Genomic DNA, 16,147 nt, shown 5'->3' on the forward strand with positions numbered 1-16,147 from the left:
AAAGGGGAAGTTTCATTTTTTTTTTTTTTATCGCATGCGGTTAGACGCAACCGCAGGTGTATGCCTTGCGTTCCTTTGTGCATTCCAAACATTGATTGCCCTGCTATCGCTTCAGTATTCACTCAATCGCCTCAAGATTCACATCATCAATTTCACCATACATGATTATCCTACAGTCGTAATTTCAGCACCAAACGAAGTTTCAGTCGTCCTCAGTCAACCTAGAGGCCAAATACAAAACCCAGATTGTTGTTTTCCACAATACTCGCTTGGCATGTAGGGCAATGTGTCTTTAAACTGTTCTAAAAGTTTCGTTTAGATTGAAACATATGTTTTCGAGAATGGCTAGTTTGAAATTTGAATTTAGTCGCCCCCATGTAATTTGCTCTCTCTAAGAATTTTACTCGGAATTTAAAGAATGACGCAGAGCACAACTGCAGTCACTGGGTATTGATGAACTGGCGCTCTATGTAGTTAATCAGTGCATAAAGCCACAAAGAAGTGTGCTGCCATAGATTATAGTCCACAGATATAATCTATGGTGCTGCATACCATCGTTCGGCGTTTTTAACAAATTTAGTCGCCCCCATCGTGACGTAATTTGTTCTCTAAGGGCGTGGCTTAAAGAATGACACAATACAACTGCAGTTACCAGATTTTGACACAAGCTGCGAGTAATTAGCACATGTAGCTAGCCAATTGTCACCATGCATTATTACATTTTATAGCACCCCCACACAAAAATTATACATGTAATTACAACATACAGAGGACACATGAATGCCAAACACTTTTCACAACAATAATGTAAGAATTGTACTATAATGACTGTAATATAACAGCTATGAAATGTTTTCCAGTGGCCTGCCATGGTAGCAAGTCTCACATGACTGCATGTATATTCATCCAATCCAAGCACAATGGGAGTAACACGTAAGTATGATGACAAGTTGGTATGACTCCATTTGTAGAATCCAGATGAGTGGGTGTGGCTCCAGTATGTCTAAACAGTTAACAAACATTCCTGTTATAAATACGTGCTAGAGTTGCAATATAATAGCATAGTATTTAAATGCAACAATACATAGTCTCCATTGCATCACTATCAAACGACACTAAGTGGAGGATATTGTTGCATCTCTAGTATGTACACTCTATCAGTACAACCTGTCTTAATGGCCACCAGTATAGAAAGACAACCTCTCTTGAAAAGCCAATTCTAATTGAAAATTTATACACTGTTACCTGCTTATTGAGTGAAGGTGGCAATAAACAAGTTCCACCGTAATTTATACACATGATCTGATCTGTATATTCTGTCAGTGGATGAGATCCACTTGGCCAGGACAAAATGTGACCCAAATGTCCTGGATGATCCATACTCAACCCACTTATGACCCAGTGGCACAATGGAACTGAGTATAGAGAATACATTTATATTTATTTCTAAGATGTGTGGATGTGTGGACACATTACAACACATTACATGTACATACAAGACATGCTACGTACTGTTTTAGCATTTCAAGTCAGCACATTATGTACGGACCAGTCAACAATGCTTCATAGTGCCCATCAGTAAACCTGAAGAAAAGTTACGAAAAGTAAAAATTCACATAAGTACAATGAAACCTCATTAATATGGCCAGCTGTGGAACCAAAAATGTGGCCTGAATAACAAGGTGGCCTTATGAATGTGGAAGATTGCTCTCTACACAAAATGACACATTCAGAGATGGATGATACAGTAACACATTGTGACTTCAATACTCATGATGTGTCACTGCTAGGCAGCAACCATATACACGGCACTGCCAATGCACAACATCGCACTTGCTTGTACACACAATTTTGCTCAAGATTTTACAAATTGATAATTAAGGGGTGTGGAAACCAGCTGCTCGCTCGAAAGACTGTGTGGCAGCTGTTTCCCTTCTGTACAAGTGGCCACAAAGACAGGTCCACTGTGGATGAAAGCCAGGCCATTAGATATTTGGTATTTCATGTGTTGAAGGAATTCCAGGGCTTCCGGTAGTCTCAAATCTCACCACAGTTTAACTCAGGCAGTGTTGTGGTCACCACTAAACCACTGGAATGCTGTGTTATGTGAAAAATATATCCTATGGATAATGACTTCATCACTTTCTTCATCAGGAGCTTATAAGGACCAATAGTGAAACTTTTTACACTTTGGGCTGACAGCCAACTGCCTAAGTCTGAAGCAGTGCCTTTGGTGCTCTAACAGATTGGCTGCCCCCTTGCTGCCAGCACTCACTGTCTCATACGTTGTCACACACTAAATCCATCTCTATAGCCAGTTAGAACAGTATGCTTCTTACCTTTTTTAAGGCACAAAATGCAGCCACCTCTTTAAAAAGCTAGGTCAGAAAATTTTTGTCCCTATGGCCTGAATAATGACCAGCTTTCACTGTACTATTAGTGATTAGTGATCATGGAGGATTATTTATTAAGATACTACGATATACAAACGCTACAACCTCTAAATATAGCAGTAAATTTTTTACCCTGGTCCAATGTCTAATAATCGTGAGAGACTCTACTGTGACAAATACATGTTTATCATGATATGTGCTAATCGCCTTTTTACAATTAAGTTTTACAACACAAATACATGTATAATTAAACTCACCAATTGTGACTAAATCCCTTCAACACGAAAAGACAAGTAATGAGACAACCTTGGAGACAACAGCCTCACAAGCCTATTCTGGTGCGCTTATTTAGTAGTAATATAAATTTTAAAGGTGTTTATTTACAACAGGACATAATTACGCGCCCCTCTATTGTCTCTGTACATACTTGCCTTTTCTTTACTATTCTCATTTCATTTCACAAGATCTCTTGGCAGGGGCGTAGCTTCTTCACTTGAATTAGTCAATGCTTGAAGTAGATCGAGATACTCTAATAGAACAGTCACATTTCTACAAGTGCCATATTTTTATACTGTAAAGTCTGTAAGTAGCTAGTAATTTAAACTATACAATCCAATGCTAAGCAGAAGTTGTAACTATGCTAAATATTGATTGCAGTGTTACAGCTATTTTGTGACTGCTCTAATAGAGTATTTTGATCGTTTTAATGCAGTACAAGATGAAAGGCAAAGTGTTATTAAGGGTTTACTAGTTAAAATGGGTGTTAGTTGACTGCAGTTGCATGCCACTAACAGGGCCGCCCAGAGAAATTAGGGGGCCCAGGGAAAAGAGTTAAAGAGGGGCCCAGGGGCAAGGAAGGGTCTAGATCCTGACTACTCTATTAGAGTATATCGATCTTTCTTTAAACAGGCAATCAAGGGGCCCCTTTTGGGCTGGGGCAGGGGGAAAATACCCCCCCCCCCCCCCCCCCCCCCATGTGGGCGGCCCTGGCCACTAAAATTACAGTTATATTTTAATATTCTGTCACTGTAATCTGGGGTTTCTGTCAAAACCATGGAAACTCACCTACTGTTATCAACAGTGCATTGCTTATTCTAACAAAAAGTATTGAAATCCCATCCAAAAACAGCTTATAGCTGTAAAAAAGTGCGCGTCCAAGTAAAGCAGAGTTAACTGCGACAAAAAGTAATGATATCATAATACGGCCATGTACGAGGTGTGCAAGTTGTAAAATTCATATTAGCTAATCAGATAATGCAATGTTATTGTTAAAGTGTTAATGAGAACTATGTGCTGCTAGTTTATAAGTGTGTGAGCATCTTCATAAATGCCACACAAATTTAATTCTCAATAAAGCAATGTGTATAGATTCTCTGATAGCAATAAATAGTTTGAGTTTGGCCGCCTTTCCTGTATACGGCAATGCTACGAACAAAGGAAAGGTGGTCAAACTCAAACTATTTATTGCTATCAGAGAATCTATACACATTGCTTTATTGAGAATTAAATTTGTGTGGCATTTATGAAGATGCTCACACACTTATAAACTAGCAGCACATAGTTCTCATTAACACTTTAACAATAACATTGTATTATCTATTATCTAATTAGCTAATATGAATTTTACAACTTGCACACCTCGTACATGGCCGCATTATGATATCATTACTTTTTGTCGCAGTTAATTCTGCTTTACTTGGACGCGCACTTTTTTACAGCTATAAGCTGTTTTTGGATGGGATAATACTTACTGAAGACAATGTGGTACTATAATTAAAGTTCACATTAATTTAAACCTATTTAAAAGTGATATTTTGTTAATAGTGTTGTGTAACTTTGTAACCTATCTAACTGGTTACTTGGTGAATTCTCACCAAATAAATAATGTGTATTTAATTTCACGTATTGAGCCAGTATTGTGGCAGATCCCAGTAACTGAGCAAGGCAAGTACTCACTAAGTTTGCTGAGGCTAATCTTACCGTTAATTTGACCAAGAGTGAGATTGGTCATGTCCAGGTCACCTTTCTGGGTCACGTAGTAGGAAGTGGAATGGTACAGCCATTGAGTGCCAAGGGCAGGCTGTTATTGACTACCCACCACCAATGACTAAGAAGGAGCTTATGAGGTTTCTTGGCATGGTGGAATATTATCACTGGTTCTGCCATAATTTTTCAGTGATAGCAGCACTGCTAACCAACTTGCTGAAGAAGGGTCAAGATTATGTTTGGTGTAATACTTGTCAAGCTGCATTCGCGATGCTGAAGTCTGTATTGCTGTCCAAACCTGTGCTGCTAGCACCAGATTTTATGAAGCAGTTCATTCTTATGACTGATGCAAGTGGCATTGGTGCTGGAGCGGTTTTGATGCAGAATGATTCTCAGGGAGTGGAACATCCTGTCTGTTATTTTTCACATAAGAACTATTCAACAATTGAACAAGAGACCCTTGCCCTAGTGTTAAGTCTAAAGCACTTTGATGTATACCTGAATGCAACCTAATATCCAATCCTAGTATATACAGATCACAACCCTCTTACCTTCATACACAAAATGAAGAATCACAATCAAAGACTGTTAAGATGGGGGCTGTTGTTGCAGGAGTATGATCTGATTATCAAGCATGTAAAATGGAAAGAAAATGTTGTGGCTGATGCGCATTCCCTATCTCATTTGCCAGATGATTAACTGTCACTAGTGAAAAGATAACTGACTGATTCATACAACAAATAGTTAATTTGTTTTTGTATACACTTCATTTAGGCTGAGAGTTGTTTTTGTTTCACAACTCTCCTTTGTAGAGAGGGAGTGTCATGTGCACACTATAAATAGTGTTGTCACATGAAAAATAATCATGTTGTTAATGAGTTGAACAGTTGGCGCACAAGTGAGAGCGTGTTGAAGTGAAGTCACGTAAGCTAGACAATACGCAGCCGTAACACAAATCATTGTTCTTCTTATCTACTGATCCAATACTAAAGCCAATTTATGCTGATATAATCTTGTGCTTGCTTGTTCATGGCTATATAAAGTTGCAATATATATGTATTTATTTGCAACAGTGTTTTATAACAAAGTAAATTCCTTCCAAGTTAGGTATAGCATTTGCCTATGAAGATTTTGTAGGGACTGTTCTATTAGAATATCTCAAATTTTCATGCAAAATGTGACTGATAAGTTGCAGTTGCTCAATTTTTACTGTATGTTTTATCCTAGAATACAATTTGCAGCCTGTTGTCACAAGTTTTATAAGCATAGCACTTATTATGATGATTATGATGACGATTGGCATGAATAGGTCTTGATAGTAGTACACTACCCCACCAATCTGTACAAATAACTATAATATCGGCTTTGATTTGATGGAATACTAGAGAAGTTGTAATAGTATTGTAATAGTATTGTATTACAAAGTTTATTTGATTACTTTTGTAATGCTCTAATAGAGCACACATTTTTTTAAAAGAACACGCAAAATGTTCTATAATAATCTAGATTTTCCATTGATAGATCTATGAAATTATGAACTGTTATATTTTAGCTAGAATTTTTATTTAGCTAGAATTTTTATTTATAAAGTAGAAATTAAGTGAGGTTATCAGCCGTGATAGCAGCAACTCAGTGGTTAAGGATTTGGGTGTTCAATATGGAGGTCCCTGGTTTGAATGCTGGTAAGTTGTTTTTTTTTGACATTTTTCATGTACTTTTTTACTCCACGGTGACTGTTCTATTAGAGTATTTCGACCTCAAAATTTACAGTTGTTTGGTTTTTTCTTTGTAACTCTATAGCCATCAATACGATTTCTTTTTAACAACAAAAAGTTTGAGCTATGATGGTTAACCTATATGCATACCAATTTTTTAAGTTATTCCCATAAGCAGTTTACCGACAACAAGTCGTCCATAGCTCTATGACTATTAATCAGATTTGCACCAAACTTGGTTTGTGATTGTGCCATAATATGTTCTTAAAGTGTACCAAAGCTCAAGACAATCAAGGTACACATTTTCATTTTATAATGGTTTTTGTAAAGTGTGCGAAAAGAATAATCTAAGCCCCTAAACAAAAAAATTAAGAAATTAAGAACATTTTGAAGGTTTATATTTCACGGGCAATCTTGCTCAAATTTAGTATATGGGGGGTGCTGAAGGTGGGGATATTTGCAATTCTAGAAGGAAGTATGGAGCTATGTATGCATGAAAATCGCATTTTGTTTCTTCCTGTAAATTTACTCACGGTGTAGTGCACAGGATTTCTTGGCCACACAACATACTGCCATTTGCCTTGATCACACACCAAAGAAAAGACTTTCCTACAGCATTTTAGTTATTCCATTATGTCTCTCGTTTCATTAATTAACATGTAGATCCCTACTTTGTTTTCTGTACATAATAATGTTAAAGTGCATTAGTCAACTGAGATATGTTGTAGATCATCCATGTAAACAGAACAGAACAATAAATGTAACAGTAGAGGAGGTTTGGAATCCTAAAGGATACTACAAATATTCTGCTAAGTTTAGTCTGCAATTTGATCCTCTTCTACTGAATTCTCTTGAAAGTATTACTATTCAATCAACTATTGAACCTGATGGCAGAATATTATATACGGAGAGCATAAAACCTAAGAAATTGGTAAATGGTGTACATGTGTGTACATGTATGTATGTATGTATGTATGTATGTATGTATGTATGTATGTATGTATGTATGTATGTATGTATGTGTGTGTGTGTGTGTGTATGTATGTATGTATGTATGTATGTATGTATGTATATATGTATGTATGTATCTGTATGTACGTATGTATGTATGTATGTGTGTGTGTGTGTATGTATGTACGTATGTATGTATGTATGTATGTATGTATGTATGTATGTATGTATGTATGTATGTATGTATGTATATGTATGTACGTATGTGTGTGTGTGTGTGTGTGTGTGTGTGTGTGTGTGTGTGTGTGTGTGTGTGTGTGTGTGTGTGTGTGTGTGTGTGTGTGTGTGTGTGTATGTATGAATGTATGTATGTATGTATGTATGTAATAGTTATACCATGGCTGCAAGGGATTTTGCTGATCTATACGCCCAAGAGCTGCAGGCCTAAGGGCTAAGAGTGTATATATCAGCTTAGACAATAGATAGCATTTGGAGAAAACTTTGATATTTGTAAAGTACTGTATTTGACCAGTTAATAGCCACAGCTTGTACAATATCTGCCCCCAGATAGTAGCTGCTCCACAGCCTAGAATTATTTCCATAAGAGTTGTCCTTAGATAAGAGCCATGGTTTGTATCTGAATATGTGACCCAGTCTGAGAAAACCGGTCTTATCGCCCATGTCAGCAGATTCGATTTTTCACCCAGGACACAAGCTACATGAATAAACTATCTAATTCCACAATCAAAATCAGCTAGACTTGAGTGGTCTGGTTTTGCTGGCTACTTTTCCCAAGCCCAGTGGTGATCCGTACGTGTGGTGTGGGGCCTTAATGGAGCTCTGGTCAACCTGGGGATGACTGTATGTGGCTGTACAGCTCTGTGGTGTTGAATAAGCACCTCTGCTGTGAATTTCCTTTCATTTTAGCCAGTTTTGAGACCTCAATGGCCCAAAACTTGGGCTAATTCATCCCTTGGCCTTCCTTTTCAATTTTTGAACACCATCTTGCCCACCTTCCAGGGCCCCCGCCTCCCACCCAATTTGCAGCTCGCCTGATACAGTCAACCTCGGTTTAAAAACTATCTAAAATGGCAGGAAACTTAGTTGTTGGCTACTTGCACAGTGGATCCTCTGGAAGGTAAGGAATTGGTGTAAAACGTGTGAAAATTTGGTACACATAGCTTCAACCATTGGCGAGCTACAGCACACTAAATACTTAAAACCGGCGTTTCTCGATACTTTTAAATAGGCTATAAGCCCGGTTTTCTCAGACTGGGTCACATATACTGATGAAGTGTTAATGAAGATGCATTTGAAGCAGAAACTGGGCAAAGTAGTTGTTTTAAGCCAGGAATAACGTCTTTGAGAGAAATTAAAACATGTTACTACGGAAGGATGATTAAACAAGGTCAGTCACTCATGAATCCATATAAACGCTGTGGGCTGCTGCCACACAATTCCATAGAAGCTTCCCTCAGATAATAGCCACCTTTGCATAGTAGCTGCAGGGTTTTCTTTGCTGAAATTTATAGTAGCTGCGGCTATTAACCGGTCAAATATGGTATTCAAGATTTTTATTCTAGTAAGAGACCTGTACACTGGTCTCTTACTGGGTAAGGCACTCAGCCACAACTTTTGATAAATTGCATCCTTTGTGGGTTGCTAACACAATTCTACAAAACCCGACACAGTCATTGTATAAGTGATATATAGTATCCAGAGTTCCTAATGGCATGCAGGGGCGGAAGGGAAGCAAAGGGGGCTGTAGCCCCTGTCAAAAAGATTATGCACTATGGAGGGGCTTAGCCCCCCTAAAATTATCTATAGCTGTCATTGAACAATTATGCTGATTGTATTACACCAAATAGCTAACTATACAAAAGCTTAGCTACCTGCAATTCCAGTGAATCAACTGGATTCTATATAAATCAAGATAAATATACCCTAATAGAGCAGTCACCCTAATACGACAGTCAACAGCTATAGTATTAATGGTGACTGCTAAAATCACTCTCAGGTTCAATTTTGAGAGTCTAAATCTCAAACATTTCCTGGAGGGAGGGTGGCATGCCCCCAAACCCCTTTATAGGTACAATATAAATACCTCAAGATTGAGATACCCTAATAGAGCAGTCAACCTAATGCAACATTCAAACTGATAAACTGCTAAAAGACTCCCAGATTCAATCTCAGAGGACCTAATTTTCGAAATTTCCTAGGGGGAATGCCTCTAGATTAGCATGCTTCACATGCTAGTGTGCTTAGCCAGGCCAAGTTGATTCACAGTTTATCGTCACCGCCCGCATGGGTTTTTAGGAATAGAGCAATAATTTCATAATTCATTATTTCTCATGTGATTGATCATTGCTTAGCATTGAAACATGGTATGTGCAACAATGTAACAAATGTAACGATTATCCCTGCCCTCAGGGACTCATTAGAACCTTCAATAAAATGGATTTCTAAAGAGGGATTGTATAAACGAGTACGTATAAATAGTGACGTAATCAATTATTGTTAAAGTATGTAGCTAGCTACTGAGTGAAGCTAGTTTTTCCATGTAAAAAGAATTATGAAATATGAAAAATGACCTCCCGCCTGCATGACTTTTCAAATACAGTATCCCTGACGATAAACTGTGAATCAACTTGTCCTGGCCTTATCCATGTCATCCCTGGATAAGCCCAGCCCCCCTAAATAAAGCCTCCACCCCTGATAGCATGGAATTCAGCTGGAACCCCCCCATTCATTAGCTTATTCCCACCTTACTATCCCTACTCTTCACCTAAATGATAGCTTTACATGTGAGAAAACAATATAGAATGGTAGTTAATTGAAGTATGTTTTTTGTATTCTGGATAGTCTAAAAAGTCATCCACCTTTCAATAAAAAAATTAACCTGTCAACTAACTTCCTAAGACATGCACATGTAGCTAATGTATATACTTTTACAGGATAGCAAGCTTATTCCAGATTATCCATCCATATTACATTTTGTTGATGGCTGTGACCGACTCAATGAGGTAATTAAAGTACATGCAATACTTGAAATACACCTCTGTGTCTGTAGAAATTACTGAAAAGTTTAACAACCTAGAAAATTGTAACAATGAAAAAGTAATGAATATACTATCCTATAGTATATTATCTAGATTACTGATTTTTCAGAGCAATGTATGCATGCATGCTTGGTATATACTTTAATTTAGAATTTAGATTATACAGGTGTTGGTAGCCATAGTGTAAGTGACCGAATATCAATCAAGTTATAGCTCCTAACTTGGTAGAGGAAAGTCATATAAACTACCAGTTTTCACCATCTGCTCTGGCTGTCCTTCAGCTATAAAGTAGTTGTGGTTTGATTTATTGTAGACTTAATACTCTGCATGGTTGACTGAGACCATGCAAAGTAGGTATTATCAACCACCAGTACTTCATGTATATTTTCCATATAATATAAATTATTGACCAGGTGTGAATATGCACTAACTCTGCCCTATCATGCCATAGATGAAGCAATTCAGTGTATAATAATGTACACACACCCACCAAGTTTCAGATCAATCACATGATTGGAACATGAGATATAACCACAACCACATTTGGCGCTGTAATACTCTGCCAGATACGATTTACAAGTATATACTTTCAACACTTGCAGATTAACAAGATATGCAAACACTTTTATCACAAACGATATAAGTTATGTGTATACTGTGTGTATATCCATAATGTATGTATTAGAGTATGAAATCTGTATAGGTGCATTCCTGCAAAGACGCTTGTAATATTTGGAGAAGCAATGATAGCACTTGTCAACAAGAATGTGTGAGTAATGTAATGTAATGGGGCATGTTTAAACATTAGACATTTTTTAAAATCCACACTACGTTGACAATAAACACTTACCATATTTATATGTATTAAAGCTGGCCTCAAATATATGCAGGCAGTGATGGGGGAAGTAGTTGATATGAGGGAGGGCTGACTGGAGTATAGAGTCTCTGGCAGCAGGGGGTCTAGGCGGCTGTGCCCCCCAGAAGCTGTTGCCATTTCAGCTTTCACGATGTCTCAAAGTTCACCAAAATTAATTTATAGCAATTTTATAGGTACAATTTAAAGCATTCTAAGTCAAAACTATTTAAAACGGGCTATTTTTGCCAATTAAAACTTTATTTGGCAAAGCCTTTAACTGTTGACTACATAATTATAGCGTTTATAAACAGTACAAAACCTATAGCCACCTGGAAACACTTGATGCAGTGGTAAGACACCAACTCTTAAAGTAAGAGGTACCTGTTTTGATTGCCGTTGTAGGCAACTTTATTGGGTTTTTTTTAAGCGTACTTTTAGGAACACATTTTAATGAATGCCTTGATTGCTCTATTAGGGCATTTGAGCGTTCTATTAGAGTATATTGATCTTTATCACGGTTTTCAGCTCTACTCCAAGAAGGATAATTTTGGCATGATATCATTCTGAGGGGGACTAAGCCCCCCTCAGCAGAGTGAGGGGGGCTTCAGCCCCCTAGCTCCCCCCTTTCTGCCGCCTATGTATGCAGGGGCTCAATTATATGCTGGGTACTTCACCCCAAGCTATGCCTGGGTTTGTTTATATATATATGTCCAGGTTCTTAATATATACTAGGCTATAATTCCAAATACACACCATGATGTAGACTGAAGATTCCAAACTGTAAGTTGGTTATGCTAGCACTCTCAGCATCACTTTTATCCACAATCACCCTTTGCCTGTATACAGGCCTAGGCCTGAATAGATGCTGGGCTTGTTTAAACACCAGGTCTAAAGTTTATAGAAACAAATGCCCAGGCTTCTATATGGATAAATTGCTATGAGGACATAGTGGTAGTTTGTTGTTTGGCCCAGGAACATTTTGGAGAAGGAAACACAGCTCTTTGTTACATGAAATCATTTCATTTATAATGAACTACAAGTTTAAGGAAAATTTAGGAATTTTAAGTTCGATTAGGGATCATAGAAAAAAATAGGGAAACAAGGGAGATCGCCTACACTTACAGATATACTAGTGAACATTTAATCCCTAATTCAGTCTATACCCCAAGACCAAGACTGAATTAGGAATTAATTCAGTCTATACCCCAAGACCAAGACTGAATTGGGAATTAATTGTTCATTAGTATATCTGCAGGTATAGGCGATCTCCCTTGTTTCCCTACTTTTTTTTCTATAATCCCTAATCGAACTTAAAATTCCTAATTTTTCCTTAAAATTGTTTGTTTACTTTTTGTGACATTATTATGACTGGTGAACCCACGCATACTGCATCAAAAGAAAGTATGGCGCCAGAATAAACTTTGTTTTTGTCTGAACGGCACGCGCCCCAGTTATCAAATACTGTTTCAAAAGTGCAGTGGCCATTACGCTTCGCTTTCAGCTATTTTCAGCTCATTACACAGCATTACAAATGAAGAACAGTGTTAGAATCGTCTCTGCAATCAATCCAGTCACCACAGAAAATACAGACAATTCCCATTTACAAACATAGTGTAGGAAGCCATGCATTGTGCTACTGCGAATTAACACCTTGGGCTGTCAGCAAAAAGAAATGGGGCACAAAGGAGGACAAAGGTAAGCCCATGATGCATGCATTGTACGTACTGCGGTATACCAAAAGGCACATCTCAGGACGAAGCGACATCAAACAGTGAACAAAACAAGCCCATAGCCTTAGCCATTATCGAGTTACGCTTGCCTGAAGGCAGGCAGGCAGGCAGGCAGGCAGGCAGGCAGGCAGGCAGGCAGGCAGGCAGGCAGGCAGGCAGGCAGGCAGGCAGGCAGGCAGGCAGGCAGGCAGGCAGGCAGGCAGGAGAAAATTTCTAATTTTGTAACAATTTATTGGAAGCCTTTAGGATCGTACTGAAGGCACTTTTGGGCTTGGTTATACCTAGCCAATACTGCCAGGGTGCCACGATGAAGTTGTTTTTGGGTGAATTTTTGGCTAGGAAAACCCAAATCTCCATGATCCCTAATATACAGTACTACTGTACTGTATGATTAGAACATTTTATAGAAATTTGTATGTGGCTAAATGCAATAAGGAAACCTCTGCAATCTATAATATGTAAACATTGTGCACCATACCTAGCTACATATTTGTTTGTTTTTGTTTAGCCAGTTAAATTTACAGGACAGACTATGGGGGTTCCACTCTGGAATTGCAACTTCAGCCTAGCTGCAAGTCGAAGACCAAAAAAAAAAAGGTCATCACCTGCTGACAGTAACTGGCCCTCATCATAGATACCCTCACCAACTATATTTCCTTATTTATAACTCCACACTGCTCCTCTTAAGAACACCGTGACTGCTCTATTAGAGTATCTTGATCTTGACTGCTCTATAAGAGTATCTCGAGTAAGAGAGGCTCTTTCAAAGGGGGGATTGACTCCTCCCCCCCCAGATCCGCCCTTGCTACAGTTAATGTGTGCACTTTGTTTGAGATAATAATTATGCACTTATGATATATCTAGATTAATGCTACTTCATATACTTACACATTTGACCAAGCCTTTCCACCACTTTTACAACATGAAGTATACCAATTTAAGGTAAGCTGTACGTGTTCATATGTACTAGTGAACTGTGTGTATGTGTCTACTGAGATGTTAGAAATACTCTAATAGTCTAGCTGAGCAGTATGCTTTAAAAAAAACTAGTTATAGCTAAATAGAGCTCAATCCCAGTATATACTCATGTTGCTTCTGTTAATATTAACTCTAGTGAAATACGAACCATGTTTAAAGGTAATGAACAAGACTACAGCACCTGGGGACTACAACCCCCAGACCTCCTGCTTCAGAGATTCCAAGTTTTTCTTTTTTTAACTACCATAGCAATGACTGTTGGAATAAATTGCATGACAAAATGTGTGATCACTGTATCCCTACTGCTTAAATCTTATGCTGTATTGCAAAGAATTACTGGATCCATACTCCTTTCATGCTGGCCATATGGTTAAAATAGGGATTTAATCTGCACATCAGGTGATGATGTTTCTTGTTTCCTGTTGTAATGATCCCTACTACACAGCTTATAAAACTCCTTAAACCCCAGTGCGTGGGAGTATCAAAGCGCCGCGCTGGGTTATAACTACCATACAGCTAGACAGAGCGGCGCTGCTACTGTACAATATATTAGTTATCACCCAGTGATAACTAACTTATCACCCTGTTGCGGAGCCACTCAGTCTCTTTCGTGACATCATAATAACCGCGAATGGCATTGTTTACCGATGGAAAAAAGAGCCAAATAAGGAAATATTGATGCAAAACACACCAATACAGCACTTAAAACTACCTAAATCTTACAAGAAAACTGTAAATTCTTTACACAATAACACAAGTTACCAATACGATAGTTTAACAAATGTCAAGAATAGTACGTGACGATTTTGCTCCAGCAATCACTCCCAACGGTCACTATGGTGAAGAACTAACTTCCTCTAGCTTCATCGTTCTATCTTGGACTATGGTAGCCACTTGTTGGTCTTTATTTTTCTCTTGCACACCACGAGACACCACTATACCAATTTCTGACGAAGGCGAATCGTACCTGGAACCGCTGCTTCATAACACCGCCCTTCGCTACAGTTTGTAGGCAGTATGTAAGGTCTCTCTTGTGGCTACGAAGTAAAATCTCCACACAATTCGGACGAAATCTTGAGCACAGTGACAGGAACTCAAACCAGAACTTAATTTACTATCCGTAAACTTCTGCGTACTCCCGCGCACTGGGATATAAAACAGTTATATCCCGTATACTCGGATGATATCATTATTATTACACTCGTCCTCGGCTCCGCCTCGGACTCGTGTAATAACAATGATATCACCCTCGTACCAGGATATAACTATAACTTACACTTGTAATATTAATAGCAATAATAATCACAGGAATGGTACGTTAAACATCAACTTTCAGCTAAAGTAAACTCAAGTCATTTACGTTTATCAACATGTGTTTCATGTGTGTATGCTACTATAGCAGCAGTAGATTTTATGTCACACTCTTAACTGGCTCAAGTAACGTGATGTTGTGTATGTTTTGTTGTTGTAGGTTATAGCTGACGAAGTTTTCTATTATTCTAATGAATGTGAACCTCCATCAAGTAGTTGCAAATATTTACCAGGTGGTTTTAATATTACAGCACCATGTAAGTGAATATCAAGTCAGTAGCTAAGTTCCCTTTTTCAATACATATCTTAAAAGTACAATGGCTGGCTGTTGAATAGACAAGGCCTAGAAAGCACAGTTAACTTAAAATACTGCCATGATCAGATTACTACTAACAAATCTTCATAAACTAGCAGAGTTGATTTGTATATAGGATATTGATCATACAGCACAGTAGTTACTGTATAATAGGAATCATGAAATATAAGTTAACCTCACAAAAACAGCCAAGCTGTGAAAAGAGAGTGTGACTTCAATAGTCTGAGTGAATACAGTTCTGAATTCAAAGGTGGTGGCCAAGAAATGGTTGCAATGATAGTAATGGCTGTGTGGTGGATTTCTTTTTTTTAATACTCTATATGACCCCGGTTTTGAGGTCCACGTTTCTTCTTATCTACAGACACAATGATGATTATTGATATCTGAAAACAGGAGTTATAATTGTATAGTTTTGTTTGACATTTTGGTGGTAATGTTGTAATACTCTAATAGAACACACATTTTAAATAGAATGCATGTAGAATTTTCATTGGTAAATCTATGAAATTACAATTTTAGCTGGAATTTTCATTCATGAAGTAGAAATTAAGTGAGGTGATCAGCTGTGATAGTAGTGGCTCAGTGGTTAATGATTTGGGTGTTTGGTATGCTGGCTCGAACTCTGTAATTTTTTATACACTTTTTACCCCCCTGTGACTGTTCTATTAGAGTATCTAGATCCCACAATTAACACTTGTTTGGGTTTTACTTTTAAATTCTATAGATGTTACTTCTTCATTTTTCTAACTATCAAAAGGCACTGCTACGATGGCTAGCCTATGGACACACCAAATTTCAAGTTATTTCCATTAGCAATTTACCCTGTATAGCCGCGACAGAAGTTCAAACTTT

The 16,147-nt window shown here is 37.9% G+C and overlaps 1 protein-coding gene across 1 annotated transcript in view; it reads left to right on the forward strand.

Moving 5' to 3' along the window:
• Nucleotides 1-15,236, forward strand: part of LOC136246186 (uncharacterized) — a gene marked incomplete at its 3' end in the record, with an annotated part of 29,016 nt that extends 13,780 nt beyond the window's left edge. Inside the window, exons 4-8 of the mRNA XM_066037629.1 lie at nt 6,823-7,025; nt 10,000-10,068; nt 10,808-10,873; nt 13,555-13,632; nt 15,140-15,236. Coding sequence (XP_065893701.1) covers nt 6,823-7,025; nt 10,000-10,068; nt 10,808-10,873; nt 13,555-13,632; nt 15,140-15,236 — 513 coding nt within the window. The remainder of the gene's footprint in view (nt 1-6,822; nt 7,026-9,999; nt 10,069-10,807; nt 10,874-13,554; nt 13,633-15,139) is intronic.
• Between the last annotated feature and the right edge of the window lie 911 nt (nt 15,237-16,147).

The sequence above is a fragment of the Dysidea avara genome, unplaced genomic scaffold, assembly GCF_963678975.1.
Source record: "Dysidea avara unplaced genomic scaffold, odDysAvar1.4 SCAFFOLD_221, whole genome shotgun sequence".
NCBI classification, from domain to species: domain Eukaryota; kingdom Metazoa; phylum Porifera; class Demospongiae; order Dictyoceratida; family Dysideidae; genus Dysidea; species Dysidea avara.